Source organism: Balaenoptera acutorostrata, chromosome 1 (genome assembly GCF_949987535.1).
Source record: "Balaenoptera acutorostrata chromosome 1, mBalAcu1.1, whole genome shotgun sequence".
NCBI lineage: Eukaryota > Metazoa > Chordata > Mammalia > Artiodactyla > Balaenopteridae > Balaenoptera > Balaenoptera acutorostrata.
In genome coordinates, this window is record NC_080064.1 from 87727636 (window position 1) to 87741592 (window position 13957).

Below are 13957 nucleotides of genomic sequence, written 5' to 3' on the forward strand. Positions count from 1 at the left end.
TACAAAGAAAAAATATTAAAAGCAGCAAGGGAAAAACAACAAATAACACACAAGGGAATCCCCTTAAGGTTAACAGCTGATCTTTCAGCAGAAACTCTGCAAGCCAGAAGGGAGAGGCAGGACATATTTAAAGTGATGAAAGGGAAAAACCTACAACCAAGATTACTCTACCCAGCAAGTATCTCATTCAGATTTGATGGAGAAATTAAAACCTTTACAGTGAAGCAAAAGTTAAGAGAGTTCAGCACCACCAAACCAGCTTTACAATAAATGCTAAAGAAACTTCTCTAGGCAGGAAACACAACAGAAGGAAAAGACCTACAATAACAAACCCAAAACAATTAAGAAAACGGTAATAGGAACATACATATCAATAACTACTTTAGATGTAAATGGATTAAATTCTCCAACCAAAACCCATAGACTGGCTGAATGGATGCAAAAACAAGACCCGTATATACGCTGTCTACAAGATACCCACTTCAGACCTAGGGACACATACAGACTGAAAGTGAGGGGATGAAAAAAGATATTCCATGCAAATGGAAATCAGAAGAAAGCTGGAGTAGCAACTCTCATATCAGACAAAATAGACTTTAAAACAAAGACTATTACAAGAGACAAAGAAGGACACTACATAATGATCAAGGGATCAATCCAAGAAGAAATAACAGTTGTAAATATTTATGCACCCAACATAGGAGCACCTCAATACATAAGGCAAATACTAACAGCCATAAAAGGGGAAATTGACAGTAACACAATCATAGTAGGAGACTTCAACACCCCACTTTCACCAATGGACAGATCATCCAAAATGAAAATCAATAAGGAAACACAAGCTTTAAATGATACATTAAACAAGATGGACTTAATTGATATTTATAGGACATTCCATCCAAACACAACAGAATATTTCTTCTCGAGTGCTCATGGAACATTCTCCAGGATAGATCATATCTTGTATCACAAATAAAGCCTTGGTAAATTTAAGACAATTGAAATCATATCAAGTATCTTTTCTGACCACAATGCTATGAGACTAGATATCAATTACAGGGAAAAATCTGTAAAAAATACAAACACATGGAGGCTACACAATACACTACTTAATAACGAAGTGATCACTGAAGAAATCAAAGAGGAAATCAAAAAATACCTAGAAACAAATGACAATGAAAACACGATGACCCAAAACCTATGGGATGCAGCAAAAGCAGTTCTAAGAGGGATGTTTATAGCAATAATATCCTACCTTAAGAAACAAGAAACATCTCAAATAAACAACCTAACCTTACACCTAAAGGAATTAGAAAAGAAGAATAAAAAACCCCCAACGTTACCAGAAGGAAAGAAATCATAAAGATCAGATCAGAAGTAAATGAAAAAGAAATGAAAGAATTGATAGCAAAGATCAATAAAAGTAAAAACTGGTTCTTTGAGAAGATAAACAAAATTGATAAACCATTAGCCAGACTCATTAAGAAAAAAAAAGGAGAAGAGTCAAATCAATAGAATTAGAAATGAAAAAGGAGAAGTAACAACTGACACTGCAGAAATACAAAGGATCATGAGAGATTACTACAAGCAATTGTATGCCAGTAAAATGGACAACCTGGAAGAAATGGAAAAATTCTTAGAAATGCACAACCTTCTGAGACTGAACCAGGAAGAAATAGAAAATATGAACAGACCAATCACAAGCACTGAAATAGAAACTGTGATTTAAAACCTTCCAACAAACAAAAGCCCAGGACCAGATGGCTTCACAGGTGAATTCTATCAGACATTTAGAGAAGAGCTAACACCTATCCTTCTCAAACTCTTCCAAAATATAGCAGAGGGAGGAACACTCCCAAACTCATTCTACGAGGCCACCATCACCCTGATACCAAAACCAGACAAAGATGTCACAAAGAAAGAAAACTATAGGCTAATATCACTGATGAACGTAGATGCAAAAATCCTCAACAAAATACTAGCAAACAGAATCCAACAGCACATTAAAAGGATCATACACCATGATCAAGTGGGGTTTATCCCAGGAATGCAAGGATTCTTCAGTATACGCAAATCAATCAATGTGATACACCATATTAACAAATTGAAGGAGAAAAACCATATGATCATCTCAATAGATGCAGAGAAAGCTTTTGACAAAATTCAACACCCATTTATGATAAAAACTCTCCAGAAAGTAGGCATAGAAGGAACTTACCTCAACATAATAAAGGCCATATATGACAAACCCACAGCCAACATCATCCTCAATGGTGAAAACCTGAAACCATTTCCACTGTCAGGAACAAGACAAGGTTGCCCACTCTCACCACTATTATTCAACATACTTTTGGAAATCTTAGCCACAGCAATCAGAGAAGAAAAAGAAATAAAAGGAATCCAAATTGGAAAAGAAGTAAAGCTGTCACTGTTTCCAGATGACATGGTACTATACATAGAGATTCCTAAAGATGCTACCAGAAAACTACTAGAGCTAATCAATGAATTTGGTAAAGTAGCAGGATACAAAATTAATGCACAGAAATCTCTTCCTTTCCTATACACTAATGATGAAAAATCTGAAAGTGAAATTACGAAAACACTCCCATTTACCATTACAATGAAAAGAATGAAATACCTAGGAACAAACCTACCTAAGGAGACAAAAGACCTATATGTAGAAAAGTATAAGACACTGATGAAAGAAATTAAAGATGATACAAACAGATGGAGAGATATACCATGTTCTTGGATTGGAAGAATTAACATTGTGAAAATGACTATACTACCCAAAGCAATATACAGATTCAATGCAATCCCTATCAAACTACCACTGGCATTTTTCACAGAACTAGGACAAAAAATTTCACAATTTGTATGGAAACACAAAAGACCCCAAATAGCCAAAGCAATCTTGAGAAAGAAAAATGGAGCTGGAGGAATCAGACTCCCTGACTTCAGACTATACTACAAAGCTACAGTAATCAAGACAGTATTGTACTGGCACAAAAACAGAAATATAGATCAATGGAACAGGATAGAAAGCCCAGAGATAAACCCATGCACGTATGGTCACGTTATCTTTGATAAAGGAGGCAAGAATATACAGTGGAGAAAAGACAGCCTCTTCAATAAGTGGTGCTGGGAAAACTGGACAGCTACATGTAAAAGAATGAAATTAGAACACTCTCTAACACCATACACAAAAATAAACTCAAAATGGATTAAAGACCTAAATGTAAGGCCAGACACTATAAAACTCTGAGAGGAAAACATAGGCAGAACACTCTATGACATAAATCACAGCAAGATCCTTTTTGACCCACCTCCTAGAGAAATGGAAATAAAAACAAAAATAAACAAATGGAACCTAATGAAGCTTAAAAGGTTTTCACAGCAAAGTAAACCATAAACAAGACGAAAAGACAGCCCTCAGAATGGAAGAAAATATTTGCAAATGAAGCAACTGACAAAGGATTAATCTCCAAAATTTACAAGCAACTCATGCAGCTCAATATAGAAAAACAAACAACCCAATCCAAAAATGGGCAGAACAGCTAAATAGACATTTCTCCAAAGAAGATATACAGATTGCCAACAAACACATGAAAGAATGCTCAACATCATTAATCATTAGAGAAATGCAAATCAAAACTACAATGTGACATCATCTTACACCGGTCAGAATGGCCATCATCAAAAAATCTAGAAACAGGGCTTCCCTGGTGGTGCAGTGGTTGAGAATCTGCCTGCCAATGCAGGGGACATGGGTTCGAGCCCTGGTCTGGGAATATCCCACATGCCGTGGAGCAACTAGGCCTGTCAGCCACAATTACTGAGCCTGCGCATCTGGAGCCTGTGCTCTGCAACAAGAGAGGCCGCGATAGTGAGAGGCCCACGCACCGCAATGAAGAGTGGCACCCGATTGCCACAACTAGAGAGAAAGCCCTCGCACAGAAACGAAGACCCAACACAGCCATAAATAAAAAACAAAACAAAACAAAAAATCTAGAAACAATGAATGCTGGAGAGGGTGTGGAGAAAAGGGAACCCTCTTGCACTGTTGGTGGGAATGTAAATTGATACAGCCACTATGGAGAACAGTATGGAGATTCCTTCAAAAACTAAAAATAGAACTACCATACGACCCAACAATCACACTACTGGGCATATACCCTGAGAAAACCATAATTCTAAAAGAGTCGTGTACCACAATGTTCATTGCAGCTCTATTTACAGTAGCCAGGACATGGAAGCAACCTAAGTGTCCATCGACAGATGAATGGATAAAGAAGATGTGGCACATATATACAGTGGAATATCACTCAGCCATAAAAAGAAACGAATTTGAGTTATTTGTAGTGAGGTGGATGGACCTAGACTCTGTCATACAGAGTGAAGTAAGTCAGAAAGAGAAAAACAATTACCATATGCTAACACATATATATGGAATCTAAAAAACAAACAAAAAAATGGTCATGAAGAACCTAGGGGCAAGACGTGAATCAAGACGCAGACCTACTAGAGAATGAACTTGAGGATATGGGGAGGGGGAAGGGTAAGCTGCCACAAAGTGAGAGAGTGGCGTGGACATATATACACTACGAAATGTAAAGTAGATAGCTAGTGGGAAGCAGCCGCATAGCACAGGGAGATCAGCTCGGTGCTTTGTGACCACCTAGAGGGGTGGGATATGGAGGGTGGGAGGGAGGAAGACGCAAGAGGGAAGAGATATGGGGATATATGTATATGTATAACTGATTCACTTTGTTATAAAGCAGAAACTAACACACCATTGTAAAGCAATTATACTCCAATAAAGATGTTAAAAATAATAATAATAAAATAAAAAATAAAGATACACATTCATAAAAAGAAAAAAAAAGGATAAATGCACATGCTCATATACCTACATGTACACTGGCAATCTCCTACTTAGAAATACTTAAGGGTAACCTGATTGTAAATAATTATATCAGGAAGCCCACATTCCTGGCATCTGTTCCCCTTATGGGAAATTACTCTTTATTCTCCAGGTTAGAATATCTGAGGTGACTGATCTAAAGAAGTACTTTCTGTTTCAGAGATTAGAGATGTGCCTTGACTTAGGACATGTAGGAGTAAGAACTCAGAGGTTTAATAAGGGTCTGTCCTCTTACATCCTCATCATGAAGACAAACTCATAAATGCCTGCCTGTATGTAGTTGGGGGTTAAAGTATATTCTTGATTCTGAGATTCATTTTCCCTCAAAAACAGTTTTCTAAATCCTCCAATTTAGAGTAACTGTTTGCCCTTGACCAAAGGTCAGTATTTGTTAAATAAATGCATTTTGAGGTATAGATCACATGAGTCCATTAGTCCTAAACTTCAAGTATGCAAGCTCTTATGGTCAGACATGAAACACCATTCACAATTTACTTTCCATGGGAAACTGTGTTCTAGATTAGAAGATAGAGATAAAGCTTCCAAACAGTAGGAATAACAGGGTTTGATGACAAATTTCCAACTTAGAAAGAACTTGTGTTCTAAAAAGTTATTTTGGAGCACAGATAATATATAACTCATAACCCTTTAGAAGTCCAATGAAGTCTTAGAGTAGGAAGAAAGAATGCACTATCCTTAAGGTTTGTACTTATCCTCTGTTTTCTTCTGTTATTGTAGTATGTTAGGGAACTCTTCTAAGTCAGTGGCAGAGTGATGAGGACAGAATCAACCAATTATTTGACTTGATTTTATATCTTTCTGTTGATGGAATTTATACAAGTTTCTTTTGTGTTTACTTGAAGTTTTGGGAATTCTTGAAGACATGTAAAGCTCAATCTTACTTTAACTTCCCAGTGTTTGAGTGTTTTTATTGTTAGTTATGCCATTTTATTTTCTTGGAAATGGGTAGTGAACCTATACGTATGTGCCAGGTATGAGGAGGTGTCAGTAAGTGTTGTTTAATGAGTGACTCTAAACATGTTTTGTGTGCATATGTATGTATGCATGTTTATGTATTTGCATATATATATATACACATACCAACTTGTATATATATTTGTTAAACTGTGTTTCTACTAGATTTAGTTTGCCTATTTTTACCATTTCCACAACTTGTACCATTTGGCATAATAGTTAGATTTTGTAGTGTTTTTTGAACATGTAGTTCCTTAGACTTCTGCATCTCATTTACCTCCACTTTTTCCCGCTAAAAAGGGAATGTTTTGCTAAGATATATTTTATGGTATTCTAAACATTCATTTTAAAAGAATAAACTTTGTCAAGTATAGCTTTTGTGAGCCTTATTTTATGACAATTAAGATTGCATCTTATTTTGACTTGAACTGCTTAATTTTACAATTGTGTTCGTCTGTGTGGGTGATTGATATTTCTGGTGAATGTGAAATATGTATTGTGTTATTTATTCCATGTTTACTTCTCCAGGAAAATCTCAAACTTAATATTACTGTGTATAATTTTTTTAAAAAATTATATAAATGACTTTTCGTCTTATGATAGGTGAGGGCGCATTATCTAAGCTATTTTTGTATCTGGCTTGGGATTCAGGTAATAGAAGTGAGGTTGATATTTTACCCATGTTCTTCTTGTCATGTGTGTTGGAATAGATTTTTAGTTTGTTAAGAACAGATATTTTAATATATTTGCTTAGTTTTTAGGAGTTTAGGCATATAGCTCAGAATTCCTTGAGAAATGATAGGAAGATTTTCTTTTCACATTAAATTTCCATTAATGACATTTTTAAAAAGCGGTAAAATCACTCTGTATAATGTTACAATTTTCAAATACTAAAAGCAAATTTTAGCAAAGCAATTCATTTGAGCAAATTCCAGGAAAACATTTTTTTCTCAGTTATGTTCAGGTTATTTTCCAAGTTGCAAAAATAGGACTTTCCTCAAATTCTGAATTCTGATCATCTTGAAAAATGAAATATATTTGAAACCTAAATTCAGAACACACTTTCTTGTTAGCAAGAAAGTCATGCCAAAGATAATAGTAGTTAAAATCTTGTGGGAGACAGATGGTTGCTCTAAGACAGATTTTTTCAGTTTGGATTTTAAATTTGAGCATGATGTTTGCTTTCTTGCTGGGAATACTGGAAAGTTTGCTTTGTTTCATCTGCTACATGAATTGATGTCTGCAAAAAAAAAAAAAAAAAAGACAGGCTGACAAACACTGAATAATTAGAATTTGTTAGTTTTTCTTAGAGACCCATTTATTTCAGAATGTCTAAAATAACATTAGGCAAATGTCTTCTGTCTTATATTGCATGTGCTGTTATTTTCTCCTACTTTCTTCAGACGTCTCGTGGGGAATTTGACTCCAGTGAATTTGAAGTTAGGAGACGTTATCAAGATTTCCTTTGGTTGAAAGAAAGACTTGAAGAAGCACACCCCACTCTGATTATTCCAGTAAGTTTACATTTTTTTTTTCACAGAATAACTGCCATTTTGTCTTGTGAATCGTTAGAATGCCTAACACCCAATTTCAGACCTTTTAATTCAGTATAATTCATTTATCTTAGGAACATTTGTTTTTAAACTTTTCAATCTATGTACAGATTTGTTTTTTTTAAACTATTGTAATGTGTTAAGATTTTACAGTGTTTGGCTCTAGCGTTGTGAATTTTGAAAAATTATTTTTATAAGAAATGATCACACGTTCAAATAATCTTCCAAAAAGAAAAAGTGTAGAATTCCTTATAATCCTGTGCCACATAATGCTCAGATACCTTTTTAAATTTTTTTGCCCTAGCCGTTGCCAGAAAAGTTTATAGTGAAAGGAATGGTGGAACGCTTTAACGATGACTTCATTGAGACACGCAGGAAGGCATTGCATAAATTTTTGAACCGAATTGCTGATCATCCAACTCTAACATTTAATGAAGACTTTAAAGTTTTTCTTACTGCACAAGCTTGGGTAAAGGATTTTAATTTATACTCATATAATCCTTTAGTATCTATACGTGTAGTAGGTTGTATGCTTCCTCTTATTTACCTTTATAGATCAGGTAGCAGTGGCCTTGAATTAATATGTGTTTTTAAACATTGGAGAGAGATCCTTCAGATACAACCCTGTGTCAGGTCTACGTATAAACATTATGAAAATCTTGTACCTTTCTCACATATACATCCTCATATTTCTCTTGGTAGCTGATTTTTTATTTTTTTTAATGCCTGGGTACTCCTTGCATATATTGCCAATACTGAAAATATATAAACATTTAAAAATTGACACTGTTTTGAGTAGTAATTGGTCAGGGCTTTTCAAGTTAGGATAAAAGATTTTAATAAATAGATGGATGGATGGATGGAGAGGTAGGTAAATAATACAATTTCCTTACTTTCCCTTCAATTACCTAATTGAAGGGGGTCTAATTTCTAATACAGAAACCTTATATGTTCCTTTTCTTTTCTTCTATGACGATATAACTCACCAAGAAAGATGATAGGTAGAACAATGGTCAGTATTAAATACTTACTGACCAGTGCTGAGTTTTCTATCTCTCGGTTGTTGCTAAAGTGATCGAAGCTAAAAAGTGATTCATCTCAATCTTGACGGTACTTGCTGTCTGGAAGCCCTATGTGACTTATGTGAGATGAATTTGTGGCCTGACTCCAGACCCTTAGAAGCTGTTAGAAACATTATCTGCAGTCAGCAGTTGCAGTAACAGCTTGCCAGTTGTGACTTGTGCCGTTTCTGATCATGTTTACTCTATCGAATGATGTGGTAGCACTCCTCGATAGACGTGTTGCCTGGTCAAGAATAGCATCTGTTATTATTTGCACACAAAATCATATTGACATGGAAATAAACAAGTTTATATATTATTTTGTGTAAGACCTTTAGGAAAGAAGATCTGGAGAAAGATAATATGTTATTTAATATTTGGGTAAATAATACATAATAATATTTTTATCTGTGGATTTGGTAGTCAGCATTGTTATAGATTTTTTTGTGTGTGTATGCTACTCTTCATCTTTTATTTGATCTCAAACCTATGTTTCAGTAAGTGCTACAACCATCCTCAGAATCCCTTGTCCTCCTTCTTGGTGTTCTTTTTTAGTATGCCATACTTCTGAAGGAATACTTTAGTGTATCCTTTTATAGCATTTCTACTTTGCAAGTCTGTAGCTGACCCTCCTAAGTTAACTAGAACTAGAAACAGCTAGTTATATATCTTATTAAAAACCTTTCTCCAAAGACAGTCAGCCAGTGGAGATGGTGTCACAGTTTATCCAGTTAAGTTAGTTGCAGAGCTATGGTCAGGGAGTATCTGTTTACCAATTATTCTAGTGACTTTAAGTAGACAAAGCAGGTTAGTGCTTAGCAGTGAAGCCCCTAAGGATTCCAATCCTTATCCACTAATTCGTTGCTCTTGGAACTTGAGCACACCTTCCTTTGCTTCTATTTTCTTCTGTACAGTGAGGATAATAATAGAACCTACTTCATAGTGTTATTGTGAGTTATGTATATAAGAATGCAAGTATAGTACCTGCAACATTAAGCTCTTAATAAATGCTAGCTATTATTATAACTAAAGAATTAATGAAGTTTTCCAGTTTTTTTTTCCAGGGAGTAGTTATACTTAGACCCTAAGAAATCTTTTTCTCAATCATTTTTCTATTAAATTCCTGTTTTAAAATATGGATTTCATCTCATATCATCCTTCTTATCTTCTCCAGTAATCTCCTTAAGTGTGATTCCCTCTGTTAAACCTTGTTCTTTGAAAGATCCATGCTCTGAGGAAACATGTTTTACATGAGCACTTTGAAAAGGAATGTTATCAAGGAGACTGAGATTTAGAGAAAGAACTGTACCCTAAACTCATCTGCTTCAAATTAACATGAAAAAAAAAAGACGTATATGAAACATTTTTATTATCTTTATTTTATTCTTCTAATTAGATTTCTTTTTTGTTGTTGGGGCTTGGAATATCATTGTCTGCTTCATCATGAATATTTTATTTTTTTGTTTGTAGGAACTCTCTTCTCACAAGAAGCAAGGGCCTGGATTACTCAGCAGGATGGGGCAGACGGTCAGAGCGGTTGCATTATCAATGAGAGGAGTTAAAAGCCGCCCCGAGGAGTTCATGGAAATGAATAACTTTATTGAAATATTTAGCCAGAAAATAAATTTGATAGATAAAATATCTCAGAGAATTTACAAGGAGGAAAGGGGTATGTAGAATCACTGAAATGTGATTTCGAAGTTGTTTGATTTCTGATGGATCTTTACATTTGCTGGTGTGGTAAGGCAACATCAACTTAGCATTTCTTTTTGGTCATTCTTAGGATTTCTGTCTCTGCTTACCGTGTCTGTCTGTTATTGCATGCTGTTTACTTTATCTATTAGAGCCCTTAGCATATTAATCAGAGTTGTTTTAAAATCCTGGTCTGATAATTCCAACATCTCTACCACATCTGTTTCTGATGCTTGCTCTCTCTTCAAATTGTGTTTTTTTGCCTTTTAGTATGTCTTGTAATTTTTTTCTTGGTAGCCGGACATGATGTACTCATAAAAGTAAACAGGCCTTTAGTAATGTGGTGGTGAGGTGTTGGGGAGAGGAAGTGTTCTAGAGGCCTGTGATTAGGGCTCAGTCCTTTAGTGAGTCTGTGCCTCTGGACCGTGAGCTTCACAAAAGTTCAGTTTTTTTTCCTCCCCGCTCTTAGTTGGGTCAGGATGGCCAGAGTGGGCTCAGGTTGGGTCTTTCCCTTCCAGGTCAGTTAGGCTCTGACAATACCCCAGCACTTAACCCCTGGTTAACTAGTTTCCCACGAGGGCAGGCCTTGTTAAGAAGGCTATTTCAAAATGGTTCATTTTCCCACCCCCTGCAGGAAGCAGAAGTAGTTTTTATCTGATATTTACTGTGTAAGCTTTTGGGGGTAAATCTCACAATATTGTGGGGTCCCCTGGTGACTGGGTTCCTCTGGAGTTTTTAACTCTGAATTATCCACACTGAGCCTCCAGCAATTCATCATTGACAGTTTCAGTCTCCCTACCGCCCGGCACTGGTTGCAGAAGTGATTTCCCCTCTTGAGTCCCTGCTCCAGGAAGCCAAGATTCCTTGTGTCTTTCTTTCCAGTCTTGCAGGCAGTGGTTTGTCCTGTGTCCTCCCCTCTCTCACAGATCCAAAAAAAAGTTGGCTTTTCAATCTGCTTGGCATTTTTCTTGTTAAGACCAAGTGGCGACTTCCAAGCTCCTTACAGAGGAATCACACAACATTAAGTTAGAATTTCACCTTCAGAGTGTGGTTTCTTCCCAGATCTATTGTGAAAATTTCTGATTCGTAAATGATTTTGAATGTAGTCATGGCCGGTTTCCATTTGCTTTAATTAATCAGTAGCTGTCTTGTTCCCATTTATAGATAATAGTGATAAAGAGCTTAATATTTTGGATGTAGTTGGTCTCAAATGTTCAACATATAGTTTTAATCAAAGAAGTGATGTTTCAGGAAATAGGGTTTTCACAGTTTCTAGTGATTTTTATATGGGGGGACAAGTACTCATTAGGCCTGTCCAAGCAATGTCAGAGATTTATAAATGGGAAAATAGGTCCTGTTTCCTATTTTCAAGTTAGAATTTATTCCATGATGGGACTTCCCTGGTGGTCTAGTGGCTAAGACTCCACGCTACCAATCCAGGGGTCCTGGGTTCAATCCCTGGTCAGGGAATCAGATCCCACATGCCACAACTCAAGATTCCGCAACTAAAGATCCCGCATGCCGCAACTAAGACCCAATGCAGCCAAACAAATAAATAAATAAATATTAAAAAAAAAGAATTTATTCCATGATGATTTTTTCTAATTCCATGATGAGGTTTTGCTAATTTTCTGATTGCATTTACCTACATTAAAAATAGATGACTAATTCAGAAAATATATTTCCTAATATAAATCAGTTTTAGAGGTGAACTACTTAAAGTCCCTACATTGATGGTTTATTTCTTTATTGTCCGTGTCCCGCATTAAACTGTAAATTCCATCAGGACAAAAAGGGAAAAGGATTGATTTATTTCTGGTATCTAGATAGCGCCTAACACATTGTAAATGCTCAATTAAAATCTGTTCAATGATTGAAAAAATAAATGAATAAACATAAGATTTGGTAGTAGGAAAATCTGCTATATCAAGAATTGATTGGTTATTAAAAGAGATATAGAAAAAATTGTTATGTCTGAGTGTGTATTGCCCTTTCTCTAACTTCCTTTCCTATGTATTGACTTGGTGAGGTCATTGTGGTGACTAAATATAGTTTAATAATTTGTTTTATGCCTTCTTGGTCTGCCATTGTATTTACCATTTGTCATTTTTTCTTTTAATGTCAAGAAGCCAGTTGTTTTAACTAGGTTCTGTGATTCCAAGTCTATTAAGTAGATTCTTGATGCATAGTTAAGTGGTATAGCAATTCATAGAGGCCCCTGGAAACTCTTGACACTTAAGATTTCTGTAGAATATCAATATGCTTTATATTTGCCAGCGCAAGGGACTAGTTTTAAAATATTTGATATACTCTAATATTTGTGAAATGCTCAAAATGAAAAGTGGGTTTTGTGGTAGACTTTATAAATTTGAGCTCTCATTTTCAAGGAGTGAATATATAGGGCTATATCGGGCATTTCATTCATATTTAAATCATAAAGAATTTGATGATCATAACGAGTCATTTCTCTTTTGATTTACTTTTATTCAGTTTTTTTCTGTGATTTTGATTTGTGTTCCCCAATTTATTAGGCAAATTTGTATTGACCACATGTTGTGCTACTGCTTTGTGCTAAAGATTGAAGGAGGGTTAAGATAGTACCTGTCCTTGAGCTCACAGTTTAGTTGGGGAAACAGATATATTAATGGACAAATTACAGTGCAGCTCATTAAGTGTTTGCATACAGATGTGATTTGAGAGCTGTATAAGCACAGTTTTAGAATTTCAGGGAAGCTCTATATATAAAAATAAATACTACACAGGGTTAATGACACACTTTGATATATACACAAATTGAGAAAAGAAGTAAAGGAGAATATTTTCTAGAAATATTAGTTTAGTATGGCGATTATTTAAAATAAAAGATAGGCCTAGATCAGGAGGATGCAATTTGGAAGGGCTCTAGTGGTCATTAAACGGAATATCTTCCTTAGGTGACAACTAATATTTCTGTTTTTTCAAATTTTTAAAGTCTTTTTTAGTTTACTTGATCATATAAACTTTTGAAATTGTAATAGTTTAGTAAAAAGTTTAATTTAGAGCAATATGACATATTTCAGCTAACCCCAGTGACTAGTAAGATGATTAAATATAGAGAATTTAATTGTATTTATATGGATATTAGACCAAAAACACTCACTACTCATGCATTCTCTACCATAAAAAGCCATCTGTCATTAAAAGTTGATAGTGTGAAAGCAAACATATAAAAATATTCAGATTTTAAAATGAAATCCAAATTTTTGGATAAATTTTTGGCTTATCAAGCATTGAATAGTCTTTTGTTATTCATTCTTTCATTGATATGAAAATATTTATTGAATACATTATGTATTAGGCTTTGAGATTAAAAAAATAATAAGACTGCCCAGTTGAGTCTTGGAGCATATGGCCTAGGAGTGTGTGAGTTATGCAAGCAGTTATAATAAAGTGGGGTAATAGAAGTATTAAATTATGATAGGCTTTAATAGAAGTATAAAATTATAATAGACTCATTGAGGACAAAGCATCTAAGAAGCCTTTGGAACAGAAACAGAAGAGATTTGTTTGTGTTAGGACTTAAAAGATTAGAAGTAGTTTGTCAGAAATGGTAGAGGGCAAGACTAAAAGATACATGCAGTGTTTAAGTTAGGAGAAATCATGAGATATTCATGAATGAGCAGTTATTTTGGCTTGAATTAAAATATCTTTGGGGGAGAATCTGAGGAGTTAGACCTGGAGAGGCAAGGTAGGGGCTGATCATAAAGGACTTT

The 13957-nt window shown here is 35.1% G+C and overlaps 1 protein-coding gene across 5 annotated transcripts in view; it reads left to right on the forward strand.

Moving 5' to 3' along the window:
* SNX7 (sorting nexin 7) overlaps positions 1-13957 on the forward strand; it is a 98703-nt gene that overhangs the window by 31082 nt on the left and 53664 nt on the right. For 4 of the 5 annotated variants that reach the window (XM_057526228.1, XM_007169546.2, XM_007169547.3 and 1 more), the window contains exons 3-5: positions 7303-7413; positions 7757-7921; positions 9984-10182. In XM_057526228.1, the coding sequence (XP_057382211.1) occupies positions 7303-7413; positions 7757-7921; positions 9984-10182 (475 nt within the window). The remainder of the gene's footprint in view (positions 1-7302; positions 7414-7756; positions 7922-9983; positions 10183-13957) is intronic. The other variant, XM_007169548.2, reaches the window with a different exon arrangement.